The sequence below is a fragment of the Poecilia reticulata genome, chromosome 21, assembly GCF_904066995.2.
Source record: "Poecilia reticulata chromosome 21, P_reticulata-male-v2, whole genome shotgun sequence".
In the NCBI taxonomy this organism is placed as follows: Eukaryota; Metazoa; Chordata; class Actinopteri; order Cyprinodontiformes; family Poeciliidae; genus Poecilia; species Poecilia reticulata.
Window position 1 is genome coordinate 21,040,376 of NC_088850.1, and position 20,663 is coordinate 21,061,038.

The 20,663-nt window shown below is 38.7% G+C and overlaps 1 protein-coding gene across 2 annotated transcripts in view; it reads right to left on the reverse strand.

Moving 5' to 3' along the window:
• Positions 1–227: 227 nt before the first annotated feature.
• Positions 228–20,663, reverse strand: part of snap25a (synaptosome associated protein 25a) — a 41,954-nt gene continuing 21,518 nt past the window's right edge. Inside the window, exons 2-8 of one of the 2 annotated variants that reach the window (XM_081602767.1) lie at positions 19,165–19,308; positions 16,967–17,008; positions 14,407–14,455; positions 10,964–11,081; positions 3,865–3,984; positions 2,826–2,970; positions 228–1,982 (exon numbers count right to left, since the gene is read on the reverse strand). In XM_081602767.1, the coding sequence (XP_081458893.1) occupies positions 1,914–1,982; positions 2,826–2,970; positions 3,865–3,984; positions 10,964–11,081; positions 14,407–14,455; positions 16,967–17,008; positions 19,165–19,236 (615 nt within the window). In that variant the 5' untranslated portion in view covers positions 19,237–19,308 and the 3' untranslated portion in view covers positions 228–1,913. Of the gene's footprint in view, positions 1,983–2,825; positions 2,971–3,864; positions 3,985–10,616; positions 10,735–10,963; positions 11,082–14,406; positions 14,456–16,966; positions 17,009–19,164; positions 19,309–20,663 lie in introns of both variants that reach the window. The other variant, XM_081602766.1, reaches the window with a different exon arrangement.

A 20,663-nucleotide genomic window follows, 5' to 3' on the forward strand; every position in this document is an offset into this window, starting at 1 on the left:
TGATTTGCTGGACGCGCGAAATGTGTTTGGTCTGAACGCAGGATCAATGAGATTACCTGATGCTTTTGTTACAGAAATTGTGGACATTTGGTGGACTGTATGCCGAATCAGTGACGACCCTCATGTATCAAAGGCCAAAATGCGATTTGCTGTCTGAAACTGACCCTGCTGGCTCTATCATAAGAACCCGAGACCCTGTGAGCAATGAAGACAGACACAGGTGCAGCCAGGGTTTATTACTTTTAATCAATTCAGCTAGCTACAAAATGTCCACCACTGCACACACTGACAGGATACAGAGAGGGGGGTCGTTACTATTACATGCATTGAGGACATCGATCTCACAGTTGAACCTATTGTGTCATTCAGGTTTAGGGTTTTTATTCACCTTACTGTAACTACTGAACATTTTGGCGATTTGGTGTGCATAGCTCTAAAGTACAGAAGCAAAGAACAAAAAAAAGAAAAAAGAAAAATTGGTATACATTTTTTTGTTTCGTTTTAGAGTGTAGTTATTGTCATTTCATAATACCAGTATATATTTTTAACCAATAACAAACCACACGGGGGAGAATAAACTTACAGATACAGTCTTCTTATAAAAGTAAGGTCTCTCAGAAATATGTGTCTTTGCTTTACATTGCAAACTTTTATTTATTCGCTTTTTTTTTCAGAGCATCCAAAACCTATGATACAGTACACAGCCAGTCCTCCTCTTTCAACACATAATCAACATCTTCATCATCAATGAACTGCATAATAGTTTAGAAAACAGGTCATTTTTTTTTGCAACACAACCCCCCACAAAGTCCTCACGTTTTTTTTTTGTTGTTTTTTTTTTCCCCACCTTTATCTCGCCTCTTTTGATCCCCTTTGCATTTATTGTACAACGAGATGGTCACAGTCGGTAAATATATCGAGACAGAAAGAGTGGTACTATTGCAAACTTGCAGGAGTATGGAACGAACAACTGTGTCCTAATACCAAGCATGCGTTTTCGTCAATTTGCTACTGCCATGTTGTCGTTTTTTTCATTTTTTATTTTTATATATATTTTTCAGACAGGTTTTTATTTATGAGACTAAAATCTACCATTTGTCATGCAGAGAAACGCACAATTCACGTCACTTGGAATGCAATGTCTAATACAGCTACAGAGAGTCTAGTTGCACATTGTCTAAACAGTAACTCAGTATGATTGCAATTAAGGGAAAACGTTTTGACGACCGCCTCTTTTTTCTGATTGTAAGTGCTCTGTTTGCAATCTCGTTCAGCTGTACCACTGTGCGGTTGCCGCGGTTACTGTCGTCACCACCACCATCATCATCATCAGCATTACGGGTGTCTTTTTAATCGCTCCGCTCCCTCTGTTGTTGTGACAACACCAAATAAGGAGCATGACAGTAGCCTAAATGGAATGACACAGCTTTACAAAGACAATACTGAGATACTGAAAAGGAAAAGAAGAAAACAAACAGCTTGTTTAGCATTCCTATTATATACTTGTCATCCAGAGCAGTGTAGTTTATTTCAGATATATATAGATATATATATCTATATACACAGATATGTGCATAGGTATATATATGTATATTTTATGTATGTATGTAGCGAGATAGAGAGAGATAAAGAGAATAAAAACTTCACAAGTGAGCTAGAGAGCCATCAAGTCAGCACTATATACAACCTTTGGAAAGAATGATATACGGAGTATAAGAAATCATCTTTGTACGAGGACAATCATCTTGAAAAAGCTCGACAGACGACACAGAACGACATTTAAATCGAGGAAGGGGAGGTGATATGTGCATGTGTGCAAACCTAGAAGGTCAATACCATGATGAAAGCATGTAGGCGCCGGTTGACGTGTGGCGTGGGACGCCGAGGAAGACCGCGCTCCTGGCTCGGGCCGTTTAGCCACTGCCCAGCATCTTTGTGGCCCGCTGGTTGGCCTCGTCGATTCTAGTCTTGTTGGACTCGGCCTGAAAGACAGGAAGAGACGGGTCACGAAAAAAAGTAAAAGAAAAAGGGTTTCCCGTTGCAGTTTTGTCGAAACGCACCACCAGCTCATCCTACAGCGGCAAAACATTTTGATAGAACAACAGGAGGGCTTTTGTTTCCGTTAAGTTGATTTATTTTTGGCAGCAGTTGGAACACCTGAAGCCAACAATTTGTAGGGATTCATGTTTTTAAATGTTCAACATACATGATGTACATTTTTGAAAAAGTGATCTGACTCTGTTGGCTTGTGAGTCCAATACGCCTGTTGTTTTTAACACTTGAACTTTTGGTGTGAACCTTCATATCTACTGCTGCCTTTGCACCTTCATTTTCACTTTACGAGGTGATAAAGGCCGTTTTTATTTCTATCTCTGGTGAATACGGTGCTCTTTTCTGCGTTAATGCAGAACAGGAAATGAGCTCTGATAGGATCAGATAAGCAACACTTTACCATCTTGAGGCCTGAATAGCAGACTGAAGAGCCATTTCTGTCCTTTATTTCATTTATTTATTTATTGACATTCTAATGGAGCAAATGCTGGAGAAAATGGTAAAAGTAAAACCCCTGATAACACTGTCAGTTTCGGTTTTGTTGAACGTTATTAAGTGGGATTTATCGAGACAACAATAAATCAAAATTCTTATCTTTTATCACGATAAATGATAAGCGATAAACAATATACCTCTCATTTTAGGTCGGACCTGTAAATCTAAATGTTTTTCACCTGATTTTTCCCAAAACAAGAACAAATACAAAACACGAACTAATATCTGAGGAAAACCAAGTTTCCCATCACGAGGTGTAACCGTGGTGAGTGATGTACCTTCTCCATGATCCTGTCGATCTGGCGGTTCTGCGTGTCGATCTCGTTGCCCATGTCCAGGGCCATGTGCCGCAGGTTGCCGATGATGCCGCCCACCTGCTCCAGGTTCTCGTCCATCTCATTTTCCCGGGCATCATCTGTTACCCTGAGCACAGGAAGAGACGTAAATACAGGGCCGAACGGGTGAAGCGCACCATCTGGAACAACCTGGGCCATCTTTTACCTCAGATGTTAGGAGGATCTGACCTCTGACCTGAGAGCTGAGCAGGCCAGCTTTGTGTTGGCTTTACTGTAAAAGCTGCATAACAATGGAGAGGCCCTAAAGAGCTGCAGCACACTTGTTGTTTATCCAATGTTATAAAGTTGAATAAACTTTAATCATGTGCGTTTCTGAATAGAAGCTAATCTCTAACTCAGACCATAAGCAGCTAAAAGTCAGAATTTAAATTGTGTTTTTTCCTTGAAGACAAACTGGAAAATAAAATCCTTCCAGATCTAGTTTTAGCTGACACTTTTGTTTTTTTTTATTTAGTTTTTTAAGCCACCTTCTCAATTGCTGTGGAGTTAACAAACACAACAATCTGCATCCCCAGAACCAGAACCAGAACCAAACATGGAGAAGCAGCATTCCGCTTCTTTGCACCACAAATCTGGGACAAACATCCAGAAAACTACAAAACAGGTTAGAGCTGCTTTGGACCCAAAATGAATAAAACACTGACAGAGAAAAACATCAAACATTTCCTAAAAGAGGGATATCGATGTTTGTAAAAAACAATTTAAACAGAAGCTTTCATAGTCTTCAACATATTGATGAGACCTGCTGTGATATTTCACTAATTTGGTGACTACTGAAGATCGGCACTGGATTTCATTGAGTGGCATCAGAATAGAAGCCACTGTAGTCGCCGTAATTTCATCTCTGGAGACATCATATTCCAATAAAATATCTGGAACCTGTCATTTATTTCAGCTGACCTCTGTGACCTCCTGGCCTTTCTCTGCTGTAGGCGATTTGAAAGGTGAAGCTGAAGGCTACCTGCGGATGAAGCCTCCGCTGATGGCCATCTGTTCGCGCTCGTCCACCACGCGGGCGGGCTGACTGGCCACCACCCCGTCCTGGTTGTTCCCCCAGGCCTTGCTGGCTCCACTCTTCATTCTGATCGCCGGCGGCGACGGTGGGGATGGGGGGAAGGAGAGACAATGACTCAGCATTTTGACAGAAACCATCACAGACCTCAACCAGGCTGACTTCTTATTACTGATAATCTACAGAAGAAAACAACAACAAAAAAAGCAAAACGAAAACAAAAGCCTGGGGTCTGAGGCGCTCGCAGTCACATTGATATTAATCTGAACGTAGCGTGATCAGCTGGGACAAAACGTGTTAATTGGTTTCATGCATCCAGCACAGAAATAAATGGAGGGGCGGGGGGGGACTAGACTAAGTCAAGCAAAGCGTAGCAGGCATGGACTGGGTTTTAGTGGCTCATTCTGCTGCTGTTAAATAACACACCATACACACTAAAAATATCACTTTATGCTAAAATTGTACTCGATTGTTCTGTCAACAATCCCATCCCTCTCCCAAACAGAGAAGACACACGGCGTCTGCAGACACACGACACAGAGGAACAGGACTGTGACGCTCTTAGGGGGGACGACTGAGAACAGACCGTTCGAAGCCACAAGAGGATACAGAGCAAAACAAACCAACAGATAATAAAATAAAAGCTGGCAGAAGGTCGACAGAGAATAACAGTGTTCCTGCCTGACCCCTCTCTGCTCCCCCACCCCCCTGACCTGGGCTGGAGTATCTCATGCGGCATCACTCTGGTTTCCGTTACTCAGAGTTGTGTGGTAATCTGCGGCAGCGAGTCAGCAGAGTGGAACGATAAGGAGTTTGGACAGAAAGAGGTTTAATAAACCGACAAATACAGCTGAGCTAACAACCTGCGCTATCACACAGCTCAGCCTCACTGAGCATGCTCAGATAGGCCTGGAAGATTAACCGCAGTATAAATTAAAACAAGCTCAATCATTTTCATCTGCATAATTGATTGTGGGTTTTTTTTCTTTTCTCTCTTTATACAAAAAACTGGATGATAAAACACTTCAGTCTGGTGCTTTGGCCTCAACTGGACATTTTACTGTCGACAATTTTGTTCACAGAGACTTCATCATGTTTTATGTTTGATTCTGTTGTTTTATTTAAAATGTCTTCCAGTTCGAGTGTTAAATGTTCATTAACATTTCAAGTTTTTTCATCTTTTAGAATGTATTCTTGTGTTATTACTTCATTATTACTGCATTAACTGAAAATGGCCTCAAAACAACAATATTATCGTTTATCGCGATAATGTCTGGGACAATTTATCATCCCGTAAATACCCAGATTGTAAGATTCATCAGGATCAAGTCTGACCACAAAGGCGTAGACGCTGGGCTGATAAATTATTATTATGTATTTTCAAGGTGAGAGCATATTGATATAATCCTGGACAAATAGTCACATACTGTATCTTGTCACCTTTTTGGTAATCCATTCTGCAGTAGCGTGTCCCTTGATTTTGTGTTTTGCAGCTCTAGTCGGTCAGTTCTGTGTGGATGTGCTGCTGATGGCTCAGCCTCCTACGCTTATTATTAATAGAAATGGACTGAGGCTCTGCTTGGCTCGGCTGCCTGTCCCTGCTGACACACAACAACGTGCTCAGCACATCAGACAACTCCAAGTCCTTTATGCTTGTTTTTTTTTTTATTTCCACCTTTTTTTCTCCATTTGGTTTCCATAGTTCTTTACTTTATATTTGTCATGTGCCGTCTGTTTTCTTATCAGTTTTTTCCCTGTTGTTGGATGCGATGCACATTACGGATGTAACTCGATTCCGCTAGATTTCTCACAAATCCATCAATTTAAGATATCTCTATGTTTAAGACTTTTATTTTGAAATGAGGAAGGAAAGAGTTGCTCTGTTTTTTTTTTTGCAGATGCGAATTAGCTTGTAATGCTTTAATTTGGTACGGCGCACTAAATGGTGACATTTCTGTTTGAGCTGTAAATTGTCCTTTTCTAAAGAGTTTATTACTGTAAGTTCTGACATAAATGACTCTTGAATCTTTTGCTAACATGCCCACTGCGAGTATACTGGCTAACTGCTAGCTGATAGCCATGCTAACATTAGCATTAGCTTCAAATCTGCACTACACCAAAGCTAACTTTTTTTTTTTTAAAGAAATCAGAACTGCATTTGATCATCTCTGGTTTAAAGTCTAAAACTTTTAGGTAAAATAATTCAGTCCTGAAGAGTTTCTTTAAAACTATTCAAATTTAGTATATTCATAAAAATACAAAAGGTATGTATTTTATTTGAGGCTAACATGACAAGAATTAAAAATCATAATATTTGTAAAAAAAACTGAACTTGACTGTTTTATACTATTTGTGAAATCCAGAAAAGGGACTTTTGTCATCTACTCTTGTGAATCCAACATCGTGTCTCACCTCGCTAGCTGAACTCATCCTTACACTCCTAATGTTGACCTTTAATCAGGTTTGCTGTTATTGAAGTAAAATAACCTCATTAGACGATTTGAGTCCTCAAAAACCTAAACTCGCTCCTTCTTATTCTCTTTGATCACTAAGCTATCCACAAAATACGAGTACAGATGCACAAAATACGAGTGTGACGGCACGCACACAAGATCGATTGCTCACTAACGATGACTACCATTGGTTTTAGCTGTCAAGTTGTCAGCATAACATGCCAAATCATAAATGGAAATGTGTTATAGATCAAAGAAAAAGGGACGCAGTTCATGCTACTAATTGTCAATATTATGACTGGATAAGAAAATCAAGAAATTACGCTAGCTTGACTTTGACAAACTTAACATGTAGATGTACTGCAAAACTTTGTCTGTTTTTGGTTCAGTTAAAAAATAAGGTGGCTGACAGATCAATCAGCAGAGCAGGTGTTTAAATCAGCTAATCAGACTGTTGCTTTTTAATAATAGCAAAATAAAAAAAAATCAAGCCTGAAAGCATGAAACTGAAACAGACCGAATGTTTCATTCTTTTTGTGGAAAATATTAATGTAGTTTTTGGTGTTAGAACCTGATAACTGAGAGCGTTTTGTCAGTCAGTTGCTATGGAAACCGATCTGTGTATAGCGTATCCGGTTTTGAGTTGTTCTTCAAGGGTTTTTCTACATTATTTTCCCTTTGCTGAGGCACACTGCACTGAATTAAAAACACCTACATCTCTAGGTTTTATTTTGCTAAAGGAACAGTTCAGGTGAGGCTACAGATGGCATGTAAAAGAATCATCTTTCTGCCCTACAGCTTTCTGCGCACAAGCACATTTTGCGGTTGTAAACAATAACATTCACTATGCAGAGGCCTGAATTTAAAAATAAAATCGAGCAGCCTGAGGCGGCAGGTCGAACGGATTCAAGATATACACTCTGAGTGTCTGAACTGCAGAAATCCAACAAAAATGCGTTGTTTCTCTTCATTCTAAAAAAAAATCTATTTGCACAGTCAGTTTGAGTCAACGTCCCAGCAGGCCGCCATGCCGCTATCTGATATGGCTGACCTACATGTGAGCCAGCCCCCTGAGGGGGAGAAGGGGCTTTGTGAACAGTAATGTTTTGAAGCAGCCAGTGCAGGACAGAGAGGCTGATTTAGCACCGAGCTCTGCAGGAGAGGCTGCACTGCAGAGGAGGACTCAGTCACTACAGGAGCCATGTAGAGACAAGGGAACCGGAGGCACGATGGAGATATTTACACGTCAAACCCGACTCCGCTGCGCCACGTTCCCACTCACAGCCACACCACACTTTTTTTTATTTGGTTTTGAATGTGTCATGCTGTTTGTCACTGTGCTGCTTTCGAGCTTCGTACAGATCCTAAAGTGGCTCAGAAATCTTATTTTCTCTCTATTCCCACAAAAAAAGCTCTAAAATATGGAACATTTTTCTTTCATTAGTTTAGATCAGAAGTGTCCAAACTTCTGTCCACAACTGTCAACTTTAAAGTTCTGGAGAGCCACAAAATGTATTAAAATTTATTTTAAATTGTTTCATCTTGAATAAAAAAACATGCAATATTCAAATGATTGTTTGTGGTCATATTGCAATTTAAATTAAAGAAAAAAGAAACCCAACAGTGTGGTTAATTAAAAAATAAATTCTCTACTTTGTGCCTAAATTTTTGTCTTTTATAAAGAATTTCATTTTATGTATCATTTTGATCACTCTTGAGCTGCTGACAGGGGCCACAAATGGGCATCCCTTTGTTTAGTAATGATAAAAAAACAAAAACACTCCATTATCCCAAAATACAACACAGATGTCATTACTATTTATTAAATTTTTTTAAAATAAAGCAATTTATGACTGCCGTTTTGTCCCGATTCACCTGAACATCTCACTGTCAAGCTGCTACAACTAGAACAACAAAAACAAGAAAAAAAAATTAAAAAGATGTATTCATTTTTTTTATTTATAAACCATCATCATCATCAGAACCTTCAGTATCATCCTGAGTAAAATCGCTGTTATGAGTTGCATTATCAAGCATGCAGAGCATTCAGAGGGTCATGCTCGCCAGTCATTCCATGTTATCTGTACTCAGTGGGGGGTGGGGGGTGTTTAAGGTGGGGGTGGGGGTTGTGGGGGTCTCGTTCCCTGCACAAAGGTGAGGATCTACTAGATGTTAGAGCTGTGTGGTGGAAGACATCATGCAGATGAGGAGAAGTGTCATTTGGGACCAGGCTGCCCAAATGCATTTTGGGACCAAGATCAGAAAAAAATGAAAAAATGTAACTGAATTGTTCCAGAATGAAGATCTGAGTGCCAAGATGCTTTGGGACCCTCAGCCCTGCTCTTTGTTTGTTCTATAAGGAATCCTGTTTGGTTTTTAAGAGTTGGCAAAGTCGCCTCTTCCCACCGCGCTTGGAAAAACACAATCCAGCTCAGGAGGAATTAGAACAAATGGCTCCATAACATTAACGCCTGGATTGAAAAAGTCAGCCAGGCTGTTTAAGGAAGTGTGTGTTCAGAGAATGGGGCTCTTAGACGGAGGGTGTTAACGGAGGCACTTACTGGTGAGTGGAGGAAAACTTAAAAAAAAACAAGATTTAGCTTGGGTTTAAAGGTTTTTAACCAGATTTTATGAATGTTATATATAATGGTAAATAATTGAAGTGGTTATGCAAACCTGTATGAATTCTTTACACTGACATGAATATGAATATCTGCAGGTTCATCCAGTGGGAAGCCAGGCTGCTGCATTTGCCTGCAGTCGTTTTCCCTGTATGAAGGTCCTACACAAATCTGCACTAAAGTCGAACTGAAAGGCCATATTTTTCATTCAATCAACGACATATCAAGTCTATTAAACTACAGCGAATCTGTTTAACTTTATTAATGTAGAAAAATATGATTCCAAAGACTGGGCTATAAAAACCTGACATTTTCTTTTGTGATCTTTATTGAAATGGCAATAAAACTGACAATAAAAATAATTAATCACAATCCTTTGGCCATAGTTCTGTCACTATTTACCCTCAGAGAATTACAAGCAAAAAAATGTTTTTCTAAAAATCAAACGACTTGAATGTGCTGCTCAGCATCACATGATAAGAGCGCTCAACCACATTTTGAAATATTCCTGAAGCGTTTATCGATGCATTTTTTGTGATTGTATAAACCGCTTCTGCAATGGAAACTGAACCACACAAGGCGTAAATAACCTACAGATATCCACTCACTGCAACCCAAATGCAATTCTATTTTTAAAAAAAAATCACTTGAGAAAAGAGTTTAGCACAATAAGCACTTAAAAAATAAAACTGTGAAATTTGGTTTATGTTTCTTCCAGATTTCGGCTTTAGTCTGCATCCCAGCATAACTGCAAATAAATCTCTCAGGTGATATTATAACTGGAACTACATCATGTACGTACCATTCTACTTGTACTTTTAAAATTCTTGTTCTGTTGTAGATCCTGCATTTAAAGTTCACATTTCATCATTTTTAATTGTAATATTTCTTATATTGCAGAAATATTCAGCCCCAGACCCTGACTGGGCTTTTAGAAATTAAACTTTAAATTTAATAATAAGATGAAACCAATTTAAAACTAACTGTAAAAGAAGACTTCAAAACGATCTCCTGATCTAATGCAACCTAACCTGATTAGAAATTCCTACTGAAATGCTGCATGCTGTCGACTGGATCACTCTGTCTGTGCTTCTGCTACAGACGGACGTTTGCAAATGAACAACCAACAAAGACTCTAGTGGATGTTGCATATGATAATAAGATTATAATAATAAGATTAAATAATAAGATTTTTTGATTATTTAACTAATTAGACAGCTAAATCACTTGTTATTTCCCACATGTCCTATTAAAAGGACAGAAATATATATGGAACGATGGATTAAGAAACTTCACTAATCCGATCATGAATAATGAGTTAAAAGTGAGTTTTTGAGTTTAACTGATGCTTTCACAATGAAAAATATCCGTCTTCAGTTCGACTTTAGGGACAAAGTGTCTATGTGAGGGTGAGATTAGAACTATTTTAAAGAATATCCACCCGTGTCCCCGCTGTATGGATAAGAGAGATTTTTATTGTTATTATTTCTGAACAGGAGCAGAGCAGACTATTGGCTAATGGCCATTGTGATGTCACTTCTTCCTCGGTTGTTTTTTTTTTGTATTTTATTTGGTATTTAGTCGCATATTTAAATGGCAGGCAGGCAGGCAGGCAAGCAGCACCTACTTGTTACATGGACAGGAGCAAAGACCACAGAATTTCCCTAGATCGTTCAAATTCTTTTCTGCATCCTTCATGTCCTTATTGATTTGGTCCATTCCCTCCTCGATGCGCTCCAGTTGCTCTGATTAAACACAAGTCATTTATCCCCCACAGAACGAAGCACGAGGAGAGAGAGAGAAAGAGAGAGGAAGAAGATGAGAGAGAAAGAGAGAGGGAAGACAAAGGAGAGAAGACAACAACTTCAGACACTCACTATGACGAAAGAAAGTAAAACAAAAGAAAAAAAAAGAGGAAAAACTGGACGCCACCACATATGCAAAGAACCTTTGGGGCACATTGTCAGTACCTACTTGTTACATGGACATATGAAAAGCCCACAGCATTTCCCTAAATCTTTTAAATTTTTCTCGGCTTCCTTCATGTCTTGGTTGATATGGTTCATGCCCTCTTCAACACGATCGAGTTGCTCTGGTCAGGACAAAGGGATGACAGTAGTGGAATGAATTTCATTGACTGACAGAATATGATGAACAGCAACTGTGTCGATGTGAGCGTGTGTGACCTCATGTGCAAACAGCAACGGCTATTTGTGAATTTACAGGAGAAATTAAGACTTTAACCATGTTAAAAAAACAATAAATACAACACTACTCACAACAGGCCACTCTGCTAGCTTAGCATAAGAGCCGACAGGAGAACAACACTCAGCCAACCAACAATTGGCTAAAACGTAAGGCTGTGAATGAAACTGGTAGGCTGAGATTCCTATTATGGCGTAAAATATAGTCATAACTTATCAACTAGCCTTCTAGCAACAGCTAATGGGTTTTAGCCAACTACACTAAAGTGGACCGTGACGGTATTGGAATGAATTTCATTGAATGATTGACACTCGCTAAAACTAGTGAGCTTTAGATTAAAGCTAGTGAGCTTTAGTCACTAGCTAAACTACCTACACTAAAGCTAGTGAGCATTAACTAAATTAGCTAGCTACAGGTTTGTAGCTAAACTAAAAACTAATCTTACTGGCCATTTGAGTACTAGCATGAGGGAGTTTTTGTTTTGTAATTCATATCCAAACAAAAACGTTTTCAGTCTTGCTCATTATTTTCCAGTTCATCTGTAAAGAGCCAATTGAACCATAACTAAGTCTTTATAGGATTTCCTTTTCTACATGTGAAAGCCTCAGGACAGCAAAACTGCAATGAAGCAATTTATTCCTGATAAGAATATTTTTCTTCCTTTGCAAAATGACTAGTTGTCACTCTCATGCTGCATTTATTTTTGCACTCAAACGTCTGAATTTATCAGCACCAAGGGCTAAAATGTAAATTGTCGGGATTCCGACGTGGGAAGTCTGAGATTTTATCCTTTTATATCTAAAAGGCAAAGAAATATTGTTTTGCACTTCGGGTTTGGTTTCATTGCTAGTGACAATTGTCATGGTTTCTAAGCAAATGAATTAGCAATCCTACAAGTTTTCTGTTCAGTTAGATAAGTTGAATGTACAATCTAACTTTGACTGGACCATGACTGTGACTAGACTCTGGTTCGTAGGTGTTAGAGGCTTTGCCATGCTGATGTGGTGGATGGTGAGTTGCCAACTAATTCTCAAAGCAAATTTGTATTGGGACAGAGAAATACGTAGAGTGTGAAAGCATGTGGCACAGTTAAATATGGAGTGGATTCAGGAACTCGTTCACTGACTGTTAGGGTTCGTTCAATCCCTGGTTGGCATGCACTTCTGAAAGTGTTAAAGTCAGGTTAGTTCGATAGGCATATTCTGGATTAGTTTGATTTCAGTGAAGGAATGCCATGATTTTCTCCATTGCGACTATAAAGGTTTTCAGTCCGATGACATCCTTGTGGATTTTGAGTTCAATTGCCAGACTGCAGGTAGTTGGTCATCATACAACATTTAGTAACCTGCAGATGCAGAAATGCTCTGGGGGTTCGATGCATTAGAGTCCACGCATGAGTGCTCACAGACAGATTACAGCTTACATTCCCTGTTGACAGAATTAGGATGCTCTCTTGCAGACTTTATGAATTGATTAAAACATGACTCCCAGCCAATAGGAGAGCAGAGATCCCTCATTCCAGAGGTGGAACCATAGTAGATTTTTCTTCTGCCATATCAAACGTTTTATTAAGTGCGTGCTCTCTGTGTAGTTTTTACACTTTCAAGGCGCAACCAGGGATTGTACGAATCACTAAGCAGGCTGAAGTGATTGAATATTTTGTCATTACCAGCTAAATCGATCGTTTCTTTTTTCCCCACTTCTTTTCTTTGTACACCTGGCAAAACTGTTCTCAGACCAGTTTAACCATTAGCCATCTCTAGATGGACAGAGACAGCTTCAGCTCCTTATTCACTGTAAACAATAAATATGTGATTTTGAACTGGGAGTTTTACCCCAGTTAATTTACACTAAAGGATTCAACGTAAACAGATCTGAGAACAGCGTGAGAGTTACTCAACCACCAGCTACCAAAAGGACCATTTTTAACTGCTGGTTGTTTTGCCCCTCCGCCATTTTGTACCTTTGTATTTTTCTTGGTTTCCTAGTCGCGTACCGCAGGATGTTTCATTATGACGCATCAATAATGAATCAATTTATGAAATTTCATAATGGCCTTAAAGAAATGGACTGCTTTCTGACAGGAAATGGAGACCAAATTAAAAACTTTATTTTTTTCACCGTCTGAGTTTTACGATCAGCCCAGCAGAAGCAGTACTACATGTTTGACACACATTACTTTTTGCCGTAAACACACACTGGTTGTAGCTCGATTTCTTTCTAAAATAACATATTTTAGGATCCGCTTTAGAATTTTATGGCTAAAATATTTTATGAAAAATGCTAATATTTACCAGCAGGACATTACCGAGAGTTATTTACAAAGATGTTAAGTTCATCTTTGTAAACTGGTGAAATACAAAGTCTTCAGGAAAGAATACACAATAAAGTTCAAATACTTGTTCAGTATTTGTCCCCATAATTCACGAAGATGCTGAGCTTTCAGAAAAGCCCATTATGTTTTGAGCATAATGGACTCAAAACACCTTCAAACAGGAAGTAAAAAAGGCCAAAACGGAAATACATTGATAGAAAATTGGGGTACAACTTGGCGAAGGGGCAAATTGACCCAGAGACACAATTTAGTCTGAGAACAACGCCGAGCTGTGGGGGGTGAGGTACTGCAGCGGCCAGCTGGAAATATTATCCAAGAGATCTGTCAGAGTTTTTGGCACTTTTGAGATTTCTCGTCTTTCTTAGCTGAAATTAAAAAAATGAGAAAGTAAGGACAAAATAAAGAAGAAGGGAATAAAACAGCTGGTGGCAAATTAATAAGAAGCGGTCAGGCAAACTGAGAAGAAGAAAAAGAATGTGAGCAAAAAGTAAAGAGAAGTTAAAAGAATCTGAAAGGAAGAAATGAAAAAATCCCCAACCTTCAACGATCAACTCAGCATGCAGTAAAAATGAATAAATTTAAAAAATCTCAAAGCATAAATAAAAAAAATAAAAATAAAAATAAAAAATGGAGGGGAAAAATGAATTAGTTTTAAATGTGTTTAAATGAAAACAAGCAGTTGAAAATGGAACATTTCATTCATTCACAAAGTGTTTGGTTATCATCTAAAAACATCAAAAGTACAGAGTTAAAATGTGATCATTAATATATTTTAACAGTTATCGTCAAAAACAAAACTCATAGCAGCTGTGTATAATTTAAATAGCTCAGTCATTACAGCAAAACATTATGACCATCTCTCCTCTTGTTGACTCACCTCCCTGCTCGTCCAGCATGACCAAAGTCCTGATTCCAGCATCTTTGCTCTATGGAAGGCCAGGGCCGGATCACAGGTGGATGGGGGTGGGCGGGTGTAGGGGGGTCGGGGAGTAAGACAAAACAGAAGTCAACAGGATGGTCAACAATGATGTCCTGGAAATTAAAAACCCCGTGATAAAATGTCGTTAACATTTTGGTCTTTCTCCGGTCCAAACAGATTCTGTATGAACCTGAAAATCTGTAAGTTTTCCTCAGGATGATGGCAGCGATGATTACATTTTAATCTTCTGCTCTGCAAAGAAAAAATCTTCTTCTTCTCAGTAACCTTATTTTAGAAATACACTATGAAACCTTTAGTTTAGAGCTTTCCTTAGCTTTCCTGAACGCACTGTTCAGGCATTCTAATGTAAATTTTAAAATGTTTATTTATGGGCTTCAAAGGCGTAAAAAAAATATTAAGGTAATGAAGGTATATTTTAAAGTCTAAATCTATCTTTTGATACCAATATAAACTGAACTCACCTCTGCATGCCGAATGCTTGAATGGTATCTACTTTCTATGTGATTCAGCTAATAATAATTTGACTCCTCTGGTTGTTCATTTGCTCTGTTCAGAGAATTGAAATTTCAGCCCAAGGTGGTCAGGCGATCATTAAATCAGTAGAAAATAAATACACACGGGCAGTACAGACAGGGCAATAAGAACTATGTCCATTTTACAGCCTTCATTCCAACATATGTGCACTCAAAAAATGTAAGTAAATGATAAAGAGAACAAAAACTTTATGGGATGTGAAGATTTACCAAGGGTTCGGTTCTTCAGGAGCAGACATGATAACACACAGCTAAGACCCCGACTGATTCAGATTTAACTACTAAGTAATTTAACCGCCAAGTTTTTAACTGACACCTTTCACCTCTCTTTGAAAAAAAACAACAACAACAAGAAAAACCTTAGTTTTATTTCACATTTTATAAAATAATTTGCATGAAAATTTTCTTATAATCAGTTTTTGAATGTTTCCACTGGTTTCCTTCCAGATCTTTCAAAGTTATAGACTTCTTCTTTAAATTTTGAGCAGACAACACTAATCCACAAAATGAAGCATTTTATCTCAGGGGGAAATTTAAAATTCATATTTACTGTTACAGTAATGCAAATAGGGATTAGCTATAATAACAAAACACATGTACATGTTGCTGGATTCCTGTGTTTTTTTTTTTAAATGTTATTTCGCCACAGTCTGCCTCCACTTCCCTCCTACTCTCCATCCCGTTTCATCGGTCCGGTGGGATTTGAACCTCTCTCCCGTTCCTCCTCGGTTTGACAGAACTGACGATGATCAATCTGACCTTGAGAGTCTCCGTCATCCCTCCCTCCTGCTCTCTGTGTTTGCTTGTTAATGCATTCCCTTTCTGTGTATCATGCTATCATCTTCTAGCCATTAGTGTTGCTCACTTTAATGTGCTTTGTGTGCATATGTGTGTGCGTGTGTGTGTACGTGTGTGCGTGCGTGTGTGTGCCTTATCTGGTGCTGACGTCTGCTCATTTCCTGTGAAGTGTTGTTCAGGCTGTCACTCAGTTGACTCACGGTTGACTCAGTGACGGCATTAAAGATGCAAACACCTCGACATGGAGGGAGCGGCGCACAAATTAAAGGTAAACGTTGAATTTGAACTCAGGACTTTATTTTAGTTTTTGCTTTGCATTTAAAAACGTTTCGCCTTTTTTCTCCTGTCACTCTGAGTTGATGGAGTACAAACTTGAGTCATTCCCAGATGTGTTTGTTTCTTAGATTCTCTGACAAAATTCATGTTTCTACATTTTGTCACATCAGAGCCACAAGCGTTAGCCTGATGTGATGAGCAGCGTTAGCATCTTCTTCCTCATGTTGTTCCCCTGTGAAGCTTGTAGCTTCTAACAGAATGATTTTCTTTCAACAGTGACTTTATTTAGGTCATAATTTTATATAAAAAAAAATCTGATTTATTGTATGATGGATAGTTGTGGTATGGTATTGTTTTATAGCATAAAGCAGCTTTAATCTAGATTTTACTGTGTTGCTTGTGTTGGTTTTATATTTTGTGTGGTTTTCTATTGTACAGCTCTTTGTGATTGTATGTCTGTGACAAGCCCTTTATAAATAAACTTTACTTACTAAGCTTTACTAATTGCCTCCATTTTGTCCCTCGGTTGCCATGACACAGTTTGTTCTCTAACAAACCTTTGAGGCCTTCATAGAAAAGCTACACAGATGATTTGGACACCACTGATTTAGGAACTTTAGAGTAAACCGGGCTTGATATGAATTCATGCCGCACTTTTCAGATTCTATTTATTATAAAATCCCATTAGAATGCATTGAAGTTTGTATGTTTGTTTGAAGGCTGCAGAATGACTAAAGGTTCTGTGCTTTCTGTGAGGTTCTGTGTCAACACGTACCTGCACTATGAACTAAAGTTGATCAAAACTTCATTTTTGACTTCTTTCTATATTGTTTTTACAAACTGCTGTAGTTTCCCATGGATGACTGTTCAGTGCTACGGGTTTTTCTTACCTCCTCCACCAGCTGCAGCATACGACGGGTGCTCTCCAGTGACTGAAAAGAGATTAAAAATGGAATAATTATTCTCCATCTGAAATTACAAGCACAGCAGCTTGAAAATGACAGTCGACTCTAAATGCTCTCTGCTTCATGTTGTTCAAGCTGGGTTTTTTTCTTAAAGCAGCAGCTCTGTGATTTTTCTCCCAAGTCAACATCTGGATCTAAAAGCTTCTTTAAAGTCAGAAGCAAAAAAAATAAATAAAAGGAAAGGAAAAAGAAGCTATTATTGTGGTGCCGCCATTTTGTGCATGCTCTGCACTGACGATGCGCGCGCGTGTGTGTGTGTTTAATATTCTGCTCAGCTGTGCCACAGTGAGTCATATGTGGAGCTGCAGGGTTCTGGGCCGGTCTGCTATGGGCCATCACAACGACGTCGTTTCTCCGTCTGACACGCTCTCACAAAGAACAGAGAGGAGCTCCGGAATGTCAGCCGGAACGCCATGCAGTCGGCTCTGTATGGAGCTGCTGCTCTCACAACGCAACTATCTCCTCTCTCTCCTGTGCGACATGGATGTATATCTGATAAAAAATGAGAATATGGAGGAAAATTTCCATATTTTTTCCCTGAATCTCTTTTCAGACGCCTGACATTTCTGTTAAAAATCTAATTTTTTTATTGATTGTGCGCAAGGACAATTTTTATTTGCTGCCAATAACAAGATCATAAATGTCCTCAAATGGGCTGGTTGTGGCAGAATGTATTAATAAAACACTTTTAAAACATTAATAAAAAAAAAAACGTATCTAGCGTCTTTTCACGTTGATCTGTCCCTCCAGTATTTTGCAATTGTTTCTTTATTTTTCAATCAAAATCACTTGATTTTGTGAGACATTTTGCTGCACTTGCGCTTTGTTATATCTGTCACGATTACTAATTTTGCTGGGCAATATGTTGTCCCAGAAGTTATTGTGATTAATGATTAAATTGTTGTTTTGAGACCATTTTCAAGTGATATAACAATGCAAGAACACATTTTCAAACATCAATAAATATTAAATTCTAATAAACATTTAACATTGGAACTGGAAGACATTTTAAATATCCAGAGTAAATAAACAAAATAACAAAAATAACAAATAAAATTAATTCTGAAGTCTCTGTAAACAAAACCCCAGACTGAAGAGTTTTGTCATCCAGTTTTTTAGTAGAAACAGAGAAAAGAAAAAAAACAATAAACTATGCAAGTGGAAATTACTGAGCCAGTTTTAATTTAGCGATTTATTGCTTATTGTGACAGGCCTAGGCGTAGCAAAAGTAAGAAACACTGCCATCTGCAGGTGGAAGTTAGCCGTCATTTCCAATGTTTGTGACCATTTTTGCGAAAAAGTTTGAATAAGCTCACAATTATGCATTAGATTGAAAAAGTGCAGAGATCTGTTAATTTCACATGAAGTAATAGAGGAACTGATTGATTTATCGCGGTAGCATTCAGATCGAAATCGCTTAGATTTGACCAATAAAATAATATTTAAGCAAGCAACTAATTTATTTGTGGAGGGCCACATAAAAAGCTGCGCTGGACCGGACTTGGCCCCCGGGCCTCAAGTTTGACACAACTGATCTTATGAAATATTACAAATTCTGAATCAGAGAGTTTTTGTTCTGGTTTGTAGGCCATAGGTTTTTGTTCTCCGTAAGCCGTAATCATCAACATTAAGAGAAATAACACTTGAATTATTTCACTCTGTAATGAATCACGTGTCAAACTCGAGGCCCGTGGGCCAAATCCAGTCTGCTGTAACTATTTATGTGGCCCTCTAGAGTCTAAAGAGCCACATAAATAGAACTATAATAAGAACTTTCTTAGCATTTATTTGTATAGTGCCAAGTTACATCAGTGTGAAAAGACGTTCAATTTTATTTCAAAGACGTTCATTATTATTACATTTTTTCTAAGTTCTCATTGAATGAGGAGAAAGTCAGGCCATCTTGATGTGGCCTGACATGAAAATGAGTCAAACACTCCTTTAAAGCATCTTTTTCTAAAATGATTTACAAAAAAATCCTGAACTTTTTCAAAATAGTCCCACTTTTCAGCTGTACCATTATGTGCCGTTACATCTCTGCTTGTTAGGAGTCAGATGTTTGCATGTTTTTACTCCACCGTACGCCGAACAGCTGCGTCCGGGCAGAAGTGTGTTCTTCTCACCTCGTCGGCCAGCTGGTCAGCGCGCTGCTGCATGTCTGACAGCTCATTGCGCATGTCGGCGTCATCAGCCATGGCTGCTGGATGTGGGGGGTGGAGAGGGTCTCCAAGAGGGAAGAGAAGATCCTAATGGGAATCAGGGGTGGGCTGCAAGAGACAGAGAGAGATAGAATGAAGATTTGAGTTTAGCAGACATTGGTGAAATCTAGTGAGGACTTTATTATTGAAGAAGATGACTATGATGGTTAAAAACTGGAATACAGGAGGAAAATCAATTGGAATATCCTGAACTTTCTGTGTTACATTCCTGAATAAAATAAGGATCTTTGAAGGATTAGCCAGAAAGAGTCAGCGGAGTTCACAAGTCATTTCTTCTAAGTAAAGTTCCATCCATACTGACATTAAGAGCACTTTACACCAGAGCCATATTCACCCAGTCACCAATGCATTCATAACATCTCAACTTCCCAACTGCCAGATAGATGGCTGCTGCCTTCTCTGTTAAGTCGGGTTTGTTTCCTTTCTCTGAGTCAGAAAATGTGAAGTCAGAACACAAGGCAACACATGTTTTTATTGCTATGAACGTGTTATATTATGAATAAAGCCCAGACTTTACAAACAAGCAGGCGAGCCCAGTGGGAGAAATAGCTTATGGTGTTTCCCCTACAACCACTAAAATCTGATGCCACTCCATTTTTGTTTACATTTTGTGAAGTAGGAAGTTGTGCTCAGTGTCTTCTTCAGAGGTCTGTGTGTTGTTGCTCTTGGTGCAGCGCCACCACAGGCGAGGAGGGGAACAGGATGTTAAAAGGCTTTGGTTCATTTGACACAGTGCAGAGTGAAAACTGGAATAAACAGTTTGTGTTCACCTCACCCTGTATAATGTGTTTTCCACTTTCAAGATCATGAAAGGCAATCATCGCAGTTTAAAGATACAAAAAAAAAGTACAAGTTGTTAGCACCGCAGACATAAAACAACTTAGCAAAACAAGCTGGTGACTAGTTAGCTTGATTGATAATTCTGGATCTTTGCGAGCTAAGTTAATGTTAGCTCGCAAACATTAACTTAGCTTTTAAGATGCTTTAAAGAATTAAATAAACTTCCTCATCTTACGTTTCCCCCTTCTGCATCATGGGTACTCGATCAAGAAGTAGCAGAGCCGACCTGCTGAGTATCAACAGCTCACAGAGGCTTCATATCGCTGGATGCCTCACCACTCTGGGCTCCCATCAATACACTTAAACCTAATTAGGCAAATTTCAGCTGAGTGCTTCTTTTTAATTTCATGACTCTGTCTGGAGACGTTTTTAACACCGGGAACCTTCTTTTGTTCACAAACTGTTCATCCTTTGACTTAACCTTATAGGAATCAGCAAATAAACCAACCAATACAGTTAATCAGGTTGAGTTTTAAAAAATATTTGTGCCATTTCTGCTATGTGCTAAGTATATTACTAAATACAATAAGCTTCCCGTGTGTCAATGCCTTTCAGAACGGAGT